General features: G+C 55.0%; 4 protein-coding genes across 4 annotated transcripts; 2 read left to right on the plus strand and 2 right to left on the minus strand.

Moving 5' to 3' along the window:
• Window positions 1–32: 32 nt before the first annotated feature.
• On the minus strand, window positions 33–1,918 carry J7T55_004916 (pyruvate decarboxylase; the record flags this gene model as incomplete). Its single annotated transcript, XM_053130656.1, has 2 exons — window positions 33–229; window positions 289–1,918. 2 exons carry the CDS (start codon window positions 1,916–1,918, stop codon window positions 33–35), a joined length of 1,827 nt encoding a protein of 608 aa, XP_052991342.1.
• Window positions 1,919–7,739: 5,821 nt separating this feature from the next.
• J7T55_004917 (uncharacterized protein) lies at window positions 7,740–9,926 on the plus strand (the record flags this gene model as incomplete). The annotated part of the gene is made up of 2 exons (XM_053130657.1): window positions 7,740–8,507; window positions 8,574–9,926. 2 exons carry the CDS (start codon window positions 7,740–7,742, stop codon window positions 9,924–9,926), a joined length of 2,121 nt encoding a protein of 706 aa, XP_052991343.1.
• Window positions 9,927–10,885: 959 nt separating this feature from the next.
• On the plus strand, window positions 10,886–11,779 carry J7T55_004918 (uncharacterized protein; the record flags this gene model as incomplete). Its single annotated transcript, XM_053130658.1, has 1 exon — window positions 10,886–11,779. One exon carries the CDS (start codon window positions 10,886–10,888, stop codon window positions 11,777–11,779), a length of 894 nt encoding a protein of 297 aa, XP_052991344.1.
• A 487-nt stretch (window positions 11,780–12,266) lies between these two features.
• Window positions 12,267–13,253, minus strand: J7T55_004919 (uncharacterized protein; the record flags this gene model as incomplete). Its single annotated transcript, XM_053130659.1, has 1 exon — window positions 12,267–13,253. The coding sequence occupies one exon, from the start codon at window positions 13,251–13,253 to the stop codon at window positions 12,267–12,269; it is 987 nt and encodes a 328-aa protein (XP_052991345.1).
• Between the last annotated feature and the right edge of the window lie 830 nt (window positions 13,254–14,083).

Here is a 14,083-nt window from a genome sequence, read left to right on the forward strand (position 1 = left end):
CGGAACCAGTGACCAAATATTTACAATGCTTGTCAAGCCTTCGAATCTTGTCTCATCCCAGTGACAAGGCTGCAGAAGGCATAGCCACCAAGCCTGCCCTTGCCGTCATAAACCTTCTCCACAATTTCTTCCTTTGTGAGGCTGTTCAGGGCTTCGTCGCCCGCCGCGAGCCGCGAGCCGCCGCCGGTGTTGGACTTTGACTCCCCTAGTAGTCGTCCATGGTCGAGGCCTTCGGCGGTCTCGCGTTAGCGGCTGCGACGTAGTGGCCCCATGTGATCAGTTCCTTACTGCAGTCGTCCTGGTGGATAGTGCACTCGATCAGAGCAGGGCCGGCCTTGTGGTTGTTGGCGGCGATGATGGCCTCCTTGAGCTCGCCGGCGGTGTTGGCGACGAAGGAGATGCCGTTTCCGTCGGTGGAGTTGAAGGCCTGCATCAGCAGGGCGTAGTTCCAGTTCTTGATCTTGTTGTAGCTGCCGTCGTGGATCTCGACCTCGATGGTGTAGCCGCGGTTGTTGATGAGCAGGATCGTGATGGGCAGGTTGAAGCGCACCATCTGGGAGACCTCTTGCGCCGTCACCTGGAAGGAACCGTCACCGCAGACGCAGATTGTGCGGCGCTCGGGGTAGCGCACGGCGTAGCCAAAGGAGGCGGGAACAGACCAGCCGATGTGGCCCCACTGCATCTCGATCTCGTAGCCTGCGCCCTTGGGGAGGTTCAGCTGCGTGCCGTTGAACCAGGAGTCGCCGGTCTCGATGAAGAGGGTCGTGTTGGGGGTGACTAGGGGCTGCAGCTGGCGCTGGATCTCCTTTCGCGTGAGCTCCTCGTCGTCGGAGGCCTCGTGGACGACATAGGGGTCTGGGCGGAGGCGCTTGTACTCGACCATGGTGGAGTCGTTGAACTGGACCTCGGTGGAGAGGTGGTCAAGGAACTCTCCGAGACGGACACGGCTGAAGTGGTTGCCGGGGAAGGTGACGTGGTCCATGTCGCACTTCATGAGGGGGATGTTGGGCATGGCGGTCCAGCCAACGGTAGAGTAGTCGTTGAAGACGCAGCCAGCGCAGATAATAGCGTCTGCCCAGTTCAGGATGGCGTCGGCAGCCATGGTCGAAACCTGGCCCCAGAAGACACCGACAAACTGTGGGTGGTCCTCAGGGAACATGCCCTTTGCGGCGGGCTGAACTGCAACAGCGCAACCCATGGCCTCGGCCAGCTTGACGAGGGCCTTGTCAGCGCCGCAGCGGGACAGCTTGGGGCCGACGAGGATCAGAGGCTTGAGCTTGCCCCTCAGGTACTCGGCAGCGCAGTCGGCGGCGGCGGCGAGAGCACCCTGGTCAGAGATGACGGGCTCGGTGACGGCGGAGATGGGGCCGGGACGGACACATGTGGCTCCTGACAGGTTGGTGGGGATCTCGATGTAGCAGGGCTTCCTGGACAAGATGGCGGCGCGGATGGCTCTGTCGATGAGTCTGGGGGCCTCCTCGGCACGGTTGACAGCGACGGCGCAACATGTGACCTTCTCGGCCATCTCGAGTTGATAGTTGTAGTCGAGCTTGCCGAGTGTGTGGTGCAGCAGGTGGAACTGGCCGGCGTCGTTTGTGTTTGGGGAGCCGGAGATGAGGATCAGGGGCAGGTTCTCGGCGTAGGCACTGCCGGTGCCGTTGAGGGCGGAGATGGCACCGACGGAGTAGGTGACGACGCAGGCAGAGACGCCGTTGGCACGGGCGTAGCCCTCGGCGGCCATGCTGCAGTTGAGCTCATTTGCGCATCCGATCTCCTTGAGGTCCGGGTGGGCCTGGAGCTTGTCGAGCAGGATGAGGTTGTAGTCGCCAGGCACGACGAAGTGGTGTCGGATGCCGACCTGGGCCAACCGTTCGGCGAGGTAGTCACCGACGGTGAACTTTCCCGGTGTGCTAGTCATTGGGAAGGTTTGATGTGAGGTTATTGTGGGAGTGGGAGGTGAGGGCGGCAAGGGTGTGTTTACCGCAAAGGTAAGTTGGGTGGTGGTGGTGTGTCTAGAAGACAGGAAGCTTATTTGCTGTGATGAGTGGATGAGTAGACAGGAGCTGCTGGATGGAGGTCGTATGAGGCTCAAGATGGTTTTATATCTTTTGCATGTGGGAGGTCGAGGTGGCCTTCGAGTCCTGTTGGGAGTGGTCGTGTCGTGTCGTACGCTGTGGCCATCGCCAGCGTCCGAGGGACGGATCGGGGCTCCATTGGCGCTTCCCTGGAAAAAGTTTGCGATGATGGACTGATGAAAAGTGGAAGCGACATGTCACAAAGTCACCGGCTGCAGGTTGTAGAGTGTCAGGGCAGGGCAGGGCAGGACAGGACAGGGCCAGGACTGCAGAGAGAGTTCGAGATGCGAGTTGGCAGCCAGTACGTACAGTCAGACAGTCAGACCGATAGCCACAAAGTTGCTCGGGAGTGGCCACCGATCATCCTGGAAACATCCTGGAAAACTGGGGCAGGAGGTGGACGGGACTGTCCACTGTTGCTTCCGTTGTTTACGAGGGTACAGAGGTACATTGGACGAGGTCTCCCAGGTCTCGAATGTGGCCAGAGTGGAGTGAAGATGAAAAGTCGGGTCGGCCTCAGCGCTTGGATATGTATGGCCATGTACCAACACAGGCACATACGCCACACGACTGTACATCCCACGCACATACATACAACACATTACACGTGCACGTACAGTATTTGCTATTTACCTACCCGTCGTGTATCACCCCCAAACAATACGTACCAAACACACTCTGCAGGCAGGCATCCAGATACTCGGATGCTACTGTACATAGCCCACGATACGAGCTGCTTGCTGCAGAGCCAAGTCGAGACAAGAGCAAGCCCAGCGCTGACAGACCAGACAGGACAGGCCATGATGAAAGACAAGAAGAGAATGAGAAAGAAAAAATAGACACTCGTTTCGTCATGATCACTCCATACTGAGAGTGTGTCCTCTGATAACGGCGGAAACGTGCAGTGTGTGCAACGCATGTTTTGAAAAGCCTCCCTCACTCATCCACCCACTCTCTATCAACTAGACATAAAAAAAGTTTTGATAGAACTAAAAATGCCCTATCTCTCAGTCAGCTCGGATCCCTACCGACCATCAGTGCTCAGGCGCGGGAGATGACGGATGGCCCAGATGGCATGGTCCCATGTGCTGGAACGACGGGAAAAGGCCCAGGAATCAGGCCACCCGCCTGACGTCTGGGCGGGTCCCTCCTGCAGCCTCCGACTCTTGACACCTCACTCCCGTCTGCAGCCAATTCTTCACCCTTTCCCACCCTTTCCACCCTGTCCACCCTGGCTCCCTTTCCACCCCCCTGCCGCCCCTGTCCTCCAGTCCTCCCAGCAACCCGGCCGACATCATGAGATGCCACGAGACGCATATACTGGCTGTCTGGCAATATCAGATTGCGCCCCCCTGTCGGTCCAGCTTGCAGCCACCCGCTCTTGGCCGCTATCACGCTCTGGCCCAGAGTGTGGTTCGACGTTCGATGCTTCCTTGGCCTGCATCCCGAGCCCCCACTCAAGCCTCTGAGGCTCTCGGCCCTGCCCACCACGCTATTCCCGGCCGAACCTCGCACCATTACTCTCGCCAGCCCTGGCTGTAGCTCCAACCCCTGCCCGACAATCTGCGTGGGGGCCTCTCTCTGTCTCTATCTGACTGTCCTGCCTGTCCTGTCTGTCCTGACGCAGCCTGACTATCCGACTGAGGGCCCTGCATAGCATGAGTGAGCCGCATCAGATCACGCCGACTGTTCCCACTCACATCCACCTCGAACCCATGCCTCCCCTGGACCTGGACCTGCGCAGGGTGGGCCTCGATCGCTGTCATCGGCGCAGACCCAGAAAAGGTTTCACGATGCGGCGAAAGTTTTCCCTTGCATGGAGCCTCTTGTCTTCGCCTCAGCGGTCCCGGCCTCGCGTCTAACCAGCCAAGACGAAGCCGAACGCCATGCCCTGCGACAAAAATTATCCAAAGCTGCCCTCGTCGTCCATCCGGCTTAAATTCGACCGGACCTGATCTCGGAGGCGGCGATACGCCTCGATGCGTGTGGACATCGCTGCCTGTTTCTTTGATAAGTTTCTGCAAGCTCGCCATATCTGATCTCTCCGGGATCGCAAGGGAGGCCGCTCAGCAGGCCGAGATCGACAGCATGCTTGTCAAAATGCCCGGTTTGGTCCACCATCTGGCCTTAATCCGGCCTCTACGTACGATATCGCGGGAAGTGGGTCTTCTGTGATCTCCCATAGCATTATGTCATGACGACAACGCAGGACCAAGGTAGTCGAGAGCATGGAAACGGAGATCTTGCCTGGACTTGGAAACAAATTCGACCAACTCAATCCAAAGGAACTCACGCATGGACAACCACTGACTGGTTCGCAAACAGTTACTCAGGATCGTTTCACAGATGGCGCCTGTGTCTTGCCGTCTGACAGCTGGTACAAATGCGTATTAGGATGAGACCGGTCGAGACATGTGCTGCCCGACATTTGAGTCGTGAGCTGACTGACACGTTAATCAATAAGTAGCATTGAGCCCTTGACGTCGCCACCCAGGTGAGTCCGTAGCGGTTACATTCTGGACACGCTTCACCGTCTATCCGACCACAATGCGTGCCTGGAGAATGCTTAATCGCAGATGTTTGCATTCAAAGTGCTACCTCGAGTTTCATCAATCTGTAGAATCCCCAGCAGAATGTTCTCAAACAGGCGGTGCGACCCATCTAAAACCTTATAGTGCATGGGCCATTGTGGATGTTTTGTCCCCGGTTGAGGTCGCGACATCTGGTAGCTCTGTCCAGATTGTTGCGCAATCCGAATGCCCTCCTGGATACTGGGACAGGTTCTACTGCCGGCTTGTGAAGAGTTATGTGCGAACAATCTTGCCTTTTGACATCTGCAGGGCACTCTTGGGGGTTGCTGACATTGATCTCAAGTATCACTGTCATTTGATAAAGTCAGATCTGTAAGATCTAAGCCAGATCGGATACTCGTTCTGCTCCACACAACGTGATCACAGCCTCGACCCCGGATTTCTATGCGAGGGCATGAGCCAACCGCGTTGTCATCTTACAGACCCAGTAATTTCCATCTGCTTGGTATTCCCGCAGGAGAAGTCAGGCCATTGTTGAGCAGACTCTGGCACATGGAGATCACAACAGCGCTTTGGACGAACCCTGTGGCGCAGCTCATGGGGCCATAGATCTCTGGGCCTCCTCGCAGGCGTGCTGCGGTCGCGTCATACAGCGCTCGCTGGTTAGCTGTCACGCGTAGTTTGCAGGTCTTGTAGTTCCGATCTCGTAAGCTTTTGAGCGAGCACCCCGGAGGAAAGTATTGGGCACTTGAGTGTCGAGTACCCAAGCGGTTGGAACGAACCGAATAGTAAAGGACCAATCCGGTCGTCGGCCCTTTCTAGATGATGAATCCCATATTCAAGCGAAGAAAAAGCCTGAGCGGGACTTCTTAGTGAACTATTTGCTGAGCCCCTGAACGAACTGCTCACAAGTCAGCGCGATGCTCAAAACATGACTTAGAGACCAACTATTTGCAAATAGCATAATAGTTTCAAAATGTTCACAGGATCGCGATGATCGTAACCTCTGAGAGTAATAAGAAACAAGTTAAGAATCGTAGACATTCTCAGGAAGCCATTGATTTCCTGACTGTTGAACCGAGTTGAGGGAACCAATCAAATCAAATAGAATGTCCTTTCACAATTGGACGAAGAACAACAGCTCGCAAGTTTATGTAAGACGTTGTTTCGTAGTTGACGGTTTCTTTATGCGTGTTCTGCTCGATCTTCTGGCTTCTCACAACAGCATTGTATCCCGGACACTGACCAACCGTGCGACAACAACCAAAATCTATCACCTTTTTCTATTTAATACAAAAAGATTTAAGAAAAATTTGTTTTTCTCCACATCTTTTGTCCTCGAGACTGTAATCAGTTCAATCATGGACTCTGTGTGTAGTGTCGCGAGAGTTGATCTCGAGTTCTTGAGCTATGACAAGATTAACACTTTGTGACTTTCATGAAAAGCGGGATGTTGTCAATATATGCCATGTTTTTCTTCTCTTTTTTCTTGACCAAATCACATTCAAGGTAGGACAATTCACGTCTCTCTGGAACAATAGGCATCCCGAGGTAGATGCATACATGCACTTATCGACCAGGGCACTATGGCGCTGGGCTGCTTCATATCTTAAACTAAATTTCAGAATACAGCTAGCCGCCCTGTCTCTTGTGTCTGTACCAATAAGGCCGACCTGCTACCCTGCCGTGACCTGCATGTGTAAAAACTGCGCTCTATCGCAACACGCGGATGACCGCGTCATCTTCGTAGATTTCTATTCAATACCACTGGACGTTGCATAGATGGCTCAGCAGGAAGAATTGAAACCTAAACAAGATACGGACATTGTATGTGACGCGGTTGTTGCATGTCCGGATATTGGAAAAATCTGTCCTGGGAAGCGTTTGCTATGTTGATACTTCAGTATAGATACAACATCTGGCACAACCAGATTCGTAGCGGTAGTACCATGGCTCGAATCAGAATGGTAACCAGATGTAGATCGCTTTAGGTAGCTTTAGCTGCCATTGCACTGACGTGGAACTGCCATGGTCTGTCTGGGTTCACATGTACTCGACGCGCGTCAGGGCGAGGAACGCTGCTTTGACTTGCTGCAACATTTGGGCCTGAAGAGCTACACTGTAGTCATCTTTGTCCATGAATGCACTGTAGCGAAGTCAACGTGTTGAACTGATAGCTTCGGAAACTCTTCGGGGGCCTCCCTCCTGATCTACATGCAAATTCTGAATTATGGAGCTGCTTGTCGGGGAGCACGTCCACTCGTATCATGATTTTTTCATCTTGTTTATGTTCTTCGAACTTTGTGTTCTCACTCTTAGGTTTGATTCTCTTGCTTTTGGCTTCAAAGAGTGACGACCATGCCGTTTGCACATTGAGAATCGTTGGGAGAACAGTCCGAGGCGCATAGTAGCGCCAACATAGGGAGGATGCTAGGACCATTTGGGGAACAAGTAAAAGTAAAAGCCTAGCGACACACGGCCCCTGTAGGCCTTATCGGCCTATCGGGACGGAGCTAGATGCTCACTGCCCCGGCCCGGAATGCTCACCTGGAGTTTTCGGTCTCACTCAACTGTAGGCCTCATCCAATATGTCATTGGCAGAGCAACTGCGGCGAAATTCCCTCCCGGTAGCGTGAACATGCCGTTAGATTTCCTGCTTCAGGCACGGGCAAGTTTGCAGATGAGAACAAGGTTTAAGCATATGACAGGCTAAAAAGCCCTTAATTTAGAACACGCGACTGGGGCTCCCCCGTGCGGCTCCGTCACCGTCCGGGGTGGTCCCTCAAATGCCGAGTCAAGCACACGCAAGCCTTCAGGGGTCATCCGGAGCACATCGACAAAGACGGACACGGGAAACAGACACCTCAGGGGCCAAACGCTATCGAAGTTTGGAATTGTCAAACATGAAATCTTCATCTCAATGCTTTCATATTTCCTGAAAACTCCAGCCTTTGAGCGTGAGTTGAGCCTTGAAGGCGCGTCACTCGTTTAAACACATCAATCATTCGAATATTCCACTGCAGCCGCTCTTTACGGAGTACTGACTCCACCAAAACGTACAACAAACGAGGTTGGGCGATAAGGGTTCATTTGACGCGCGTCCAAGAGACGCGGCAGCCAGCCCTCACCCACAATGGCAGATTCCGGCGGAGCAGGCTCTGGGCCAGGCGGTGGATCAAATCCAGGACCGAACTCGGCCTCCAGCTCCGAATCACAAACATCTACGGCCAGCACGACGTCCACGGCCTCGTCCAGCGCCTCGTCCGGCACCTCGACCGCCGTGCCCCTCGAGCTCGTCGGGCCCGAGGAGCTCAGCTTCGTGCCGCGCTTCGGCCGGTCCGCCTTCCAGGTGGTGCTGAACACGACGTCCTTCGGCTCCATCATCTCGCAGCTGGACGACGTCGCGAACTCGGCGGCGGCGCAGGCCAGCGCGCAGCAGCCGCCGCCCATCTCGCTCCTGGAGACGGGTTGCTTCACCAACTCGAGCGCCGGCAACGGGCTGCGCGCCGGCGAGGGCTGGCGTGACTGCGTCGAGGCCTGCTCGACCCCGGCGTCCATGTTCAACTCGAGCTTCACGTTCTGGAACTGCCTGACGATCGGCGCTGTCGCGCTGTATGCGCAAACTGATGGCATGGTGTTGGACTCGGCGAAGGTGGCGTCTGTGGGCCAGGGCCTGGGCTTCAGCAGCCTGGACGAGTTCAACAGCACCCAGATACTGTCAAATACGGTCAACTGCATCAAGGGCTCTTGCCAGGATTATAGTCTTGGGTCGTGCACGGATAACATTACCACTCTGGATATCAGCGGATCCCAGGACAAGGTGGTTGATTTGTTCAGCGCCCTGCAGGGGTATTGTGACGGCGAGGAAAGTGTCGTGAATTCGGACATTGCTGGCCCCGGTGTAAGAGCCCCAAAGCTATACTGTCTCGTTTGTCTGCTCCGTTGCTAATGGTTTGCGATGCTACAGGTCGTACTCTCATATATCCTGCAGGCCACGCTGGCAATCGCCGTCTATGTCTTTGTCAATCTTTTCACCAGCTGGCTGCACCCTATTCTCTCACTCATTTATACCATCCAAGACCGCCTGTTACCGGCCCGACCAGCTCGGACGACGGATGACTCGTTCGTCGGCCTTCAGCAACGACAGACGCCATGGCAGCGAGCAGGCGAACATCAAGCAAACCTCTCCAGATCGCGCCCGGCGGCAGCGTTGACTTCCGCCCTGGTCGAGTTTCAGGAAGTGCAAGGCTTCTTCGTGGCATCGATACAATTCGCCACGCTGCTCGTTTTCGCCGCAGACGACCAATCCGCCATGCTGAGCAGCACCAGCTCTTTCGGTGAGGCGGTGCTCAACGTGGAGGTTGTCCAGATGTTATCGATCAATGGAGTGTTGCCCGTTCTTTTCATCCAAATCGGGCTGATGCGCCTGGGTGTGCGTTGGTGGTACATGACGTCCATTGTCGTGGGAGTTTTCATCCTGTCCATGGTCATCGCAACCAGGAATCTCATGCCAGACTACAATACCCTCTGGGCTTACTTTAAGGAGTCAGGGTCGATTGAGATGTGCGGTGGGAACCCGTCTCCCATGACGTACTGCCTTACTTCCGTGGACAGGCTGAATGGCGCGCTGGAGAGCATGAATACTGGTCTGATCCTGGGTTGCGTGACTGTCTCAGTGCTGGTTTTGGATCAAATCTGGCACTCTTTGAACCGCAACCGCAGGTTGGACGATGTTCTCGATGAGTGGGAACTTTCTAGCGCCCGGGGAATGTTCTTCAGGCGGCGGGTCTGGCCAGTATTCATGGCGTTGCTGTGGTTCTGTCTGGAGTTCGGCCTGCTGATATACGTCGGGATCTACCTCAAAGCCGTCATTGTTGTTCTCTCAATCGTCGGTACGAGCGCATCGAACTGGACGTACGGGCAGTTGATCGCAGTAATGGTGTGGGCGCCAGTTATTGGCAAGTATGTCTATTTCAACATCTTTGGCATCACAGAAGGGGTTGGCAAGCGCCTGGCGAACAGATACAAGGTCATTGAGGTTGATCCGGATGACGATGATTTTCACAAACCAGGATCGAGCGGTTTCGTCAAGCAGGAGGACGATATCGAACTGTTCGGCCCCCGGAAGGACACTTTCAGGCATTTCAGTCGCGAGGACACTCTCGTGGCGACCATGTCCCCTTCCGTGACGACGGTAAATCTATCGGGGAAAGAGGAGTATGGGAGAAAGAACAACCCTTTCGACGGCTATGTCAAGCGAAGGCATCGCAGTGCTGGCGCAGATGATTTGCCTGGAGATGGCAAATTTAGTAATGTTTAGATTACCACTGTAATGACAATAACGTATCCAATCATGCATAGGCAGCAGCAAGTCATTATGGATTCAACCCAAATTTCCGCCCAGTCATGAGGAGTATGCATTTTGGTCGAATGCTCTCTCATCTCCCAAAATAAGGAGCAGGGCCCACGTCCAGTCCGTGCTAGACATATAGGCCTAGGATCCAGGTCAGGCGGCAAGTCCAGGCGATTCGGCGCTGCCGTCCTTGTGTTGAAGTATAGAACCGTGGGAGACGGCTGAGCATACATGAGTATTCAGAGTGGGTGCTTGGGGAGTTGAAATTACCTTGGAAAGGTAAATTTACAGCACGGTAGACAGTCGCCAGACCTGAGATCACATGCAGTGAGTAGTGGAGTTCACTCAGCCCTACGGGCGGCCAGACTTGCGTCATAGCAAACAGTAGAGCGTCGGGTGCCGACCCGGCCTTCCCGGCGCAAACCCTCTCAACGCCAAAGCCCAGTGCACATATCAGCTCACATCAGCGCCATTTACGTCTGCCACATGAACTGTCTCTCCGCGCGGGGCAGACGAATTAAAGTATTTGGGTCAAACGACCATTTCATCTGAGTGGCTGGGCCTCGACTGCGGCTGCCAGTGAGACGGAAGCTAGAGAACCCGATTCAAGTCACCGAGCTATCCACTTCACAGCCACTCCTGCGCCGAGACGTTTACGAAGCTTGGAACAAGGTCTCGGCGGGCGGGCAGGTGAACGCACTCCACTGCCAACCGCGCGCCCGATTCATTGCTATCGACAAACGACGACGAACGAAACATTCTTCTCATCCACACCTACCTCGAGTCTTTCTCAATCACTCCAGCGCGGCTTCAAGGCTTCTCTGACCGGAAGTACCCCGGACTCACCACCAGGTCCAAGACCAGCAGAGGAGGCCCATCTCTGGCCAGTATTGTCCGGGAAAGGCCGGCTTCTACCGACAAACATTATGAACAACCATGATATCTTCGACGAGCCGCCGCCTTCTTACGAAGAGGCAACCGGCCGCCCATCAAACAACAGCAACACCAATCACCAGGGACCACCACCGCCGACACCACCAAGACCTGCCAATAACAAAGCCAACGGTACCCAAAACGCCCCAAGCACCCCGGGGGGGCCAGCATCACCAACAGTCACGCCTCACACGCCAGCCCAGACCTTCCAGCAAATTCTCCCCGTCTCCCAAACTGTAAATCAGCAGTTCCCACCAGCCTTCAACCTCTACCGCGATGCGTTTCCAGGCCAGCGATCCTACTTCCTCGGCGAGCACCAGGTCACCCCGCTGTACTCGGTGACAGCGTGGACGGGTTGGACGACAGGGGCGAGCCTGGTGCTGCACAACGGGCCCAGCGACGACCACCCGCCCCTCGCGACGGTGGTGTACGAGTCGCTGGGCCGGCGGATGAGCGTCAACCTGCCGCCGCTCCCGGGCCACAGGCCCGAGCCCATCTCCGTGGCGATGCCCACCTTCATGAGCGCCAAGTTCACCTTCGTCGTGGAAGTGAAAAATGGCATGACGTACCGGAAGGAGGCCTTCGAGTGGCGCCGGAGCAACAGCCTCGCCATCAGCGGGCTGGGCGGCCGGTCCCAGGGGTGGAAGCTCGTGCGGCTCAGCAACGAGCTGCCTCCCGGCGGTGTCACGATTGCGGGCAGCGGGCCGCCTTCTGGGGACGGCCACGAGGTCGTCGCTGTGTGCACGGATGCTGTGATGAGTCTTACCAAGATGTTCAAGTTCTCGTTCCTTGGCACGGGCCTCTCCGGCGCGCTCGGGGAGAGGTGGGCCGTCATGGCCGTGGCGACGGGGCTTGTCATCTGGGACCAGGAGCGCAGGAGGGACTAGGAGTCCTTCTGGTGACGGTGCCTGGGCTGGGGTGTCTGCTCAATCGCTTGGGAAGATGTATATTTTAGCGAGCAGCCTTTGGCCTCCCCGCAAACGGTTTGGCGTGGGTGAGTGGGATTGGATTGCGTTGAGGACCTCACTGGGCTAGTCGGAAAGAGGTATATGGAAATGAGGTCCAGGCGCACGTGGCGCATAATCTGCACATAATTCGGCTGTGTTTTACGTCTTTGGATGTTTGGAAAGAGTTCTTTAATGTAGGAAGGGCGTAGAATATTAGTCTGGCCAGAATGATACCACTGTTTTTACTTGTGCTTCATGTTCGGAACCAGACGTGTGGCGAACCACGAACTTCGAGATGATATCACGTATGCTTCACACGTCTCACATTAAACATTGTACTGCTACTTCCTGGATATCATACGGTCTTCATATCTTCCCTCATGCTCATCATCATTGTTCTTCATTCTTCCTGGTTGTACACGCGCTTCTAATTGCGAGGCGGCCGGATATAATCCGCAATGAGCTGCTTGATGCTCTTCTGTTTCCGTACCGGCCTGGACGGTGACTTGACGCGGGTGGCACAATTAGGTGCTGAGGCTCTTCTCTCCCAATTTTCCCTGGCCCCACATGTGTTGCTGAACTTGATGTGCCTCTCCCCACCGATGTCTGTGTTGGCCCGCGAAATCGTGCTCTTCGGCGGAGGAGCTTTCTCAGCATTTTCCTCACTGGATGCTTCGGAGGATGACGCATGCCGGTCTGACTCTCGATCCCCTGAAGTTGGGAGAGCGTCGTCACCTTCTCTTCCATCGTCGTCGACTACCTCTTGGATTTCTGCCAGTTTTGGTGGTGGTTGTGATTGGTCATCCCAGTTGTTGGAATAGAATGGGTTCAGTGGTGGTTCACGGGTAGGCTTTGAAGGTAGTTCACCGTTCTCCTTCCGTTGACGTTCTGCTTGTTCCGCTTCTCGCATGAAGAGCTCGTAGTCCGATGGAACTGACTCCTCTGGTGGTGGTTGTGGATGAAGAAGACAGGACTCAGCACTCTCAACCCCCTGAGATGGAGGCTGCAAGCTGGCGACTGGTTCTAGGCACGAGCTCGGGTCACGCTCTGGTCCGTCATCCGAGGCATCTGCTGTCGACGCCTGGTCATTCAGTTGTTGCACACCATATGAGTCGGCATCGATCTCAGTCTCCGTTGTTTCTACAGACCTTTTGGCATATTGCTCAAGTTTGTAGTCCAATTCGTTCAAGTCTAGGCCTTGTCCGGGATGTTGAGACCTAGCGTTGGACACTGGCTTCCTAGGTCCCTCGTCACGGTAGCGTGCAGCCGGATGCTTGTCCTCAGACTGGATTGGAATGTAGACTGATCGCTTCTCCGTTATAAATGTGGTCTTAGAGGGAGAAAAGGCTGCCGAGCCAAATTGGCGGAGGCGATCGACCAGACTAGGCTTCCTTTTGAGTGATTTGGTCCCCATTTTCGTGATCGTTGATGATGCTCGTGGCTAGCTGAGCTCCTCATATACAGCCCGTGGTTTGCCTGGTGTGTCCGCCTAAATCTCGATAAAATCTTGCCCGAACGCCCCAAGGAACGGTTTGGATATGAGATACGGGTCGGATAAATGCGTTGATTGTCTCACTTCAAAGCCGCTTGGGAGCTTTGCAAGACACACAGTGGCGCCAACCTCGGGCTGGATATATCTGGACCAGACCACTGTACTTGTGGAAAAAGGGCCAGCTCCTGCGACGCCAGATGCGTTGTTTAAAGCGCTCGCCGATGAACGATAGTTTATAGGCGTAGGACTCCGAGTTTCCCGCTTTTAGCACGGTCTGAGGTCGTCCCTTGCATGAGCTTTAGCGAGGGCTAACGAAAGCATCAAAGGGGTGCCAAGTGTGATGAGACGAAGACAGATGAAGGGATCGAAAGTTTACCCGAACTGACTTCTCTCATTGACTTGGGCGGAATTCGTGGGACTGACGTATCTGGATCAGAATAGGTTGCTTGGAAAAACCTTGAGTTCCCGACACTCGGTGATGTGGTTCAAGGTTTTCCGCGAAATGAAGCAGGAGATTTCCCCGGATGCGTGTTGGGGAGTGAGGTGGGGGTGGCATATTCGCAGTGGAGGATCGACGGCCCACCTCCACCTTACCTCCTCCCTAGCTGTCTGGTCTGCTTGGTGGACCCTTGATGGACCAGTTCCCGGGGCCTGGGCCGATTGGCGGGTAACGGGGCTGACGGGTAGCTCTTGGTATTGAGGTTCTCGCCCACCTAACCTGCAGTACTGTACAGTATCGATAGCAATTTCGT

Source organism: Diaporthe amygdali, assembly GCF_026229845.1.
Source record: "Diaporthe amygdali strain CAA958 chromosome Unknown NODE_23_length_778278_cov_65_433824, whole genome shotgun sequence".
In the NCBI taxonomy this organism is placed as follows: domain Eukaryota; kingdom Fungi; phylum Ascomycota; class Sordariomycetes; order Diaporthales; family Diaporthaceae; genus Diaporthe; species Diaporthe amygdali.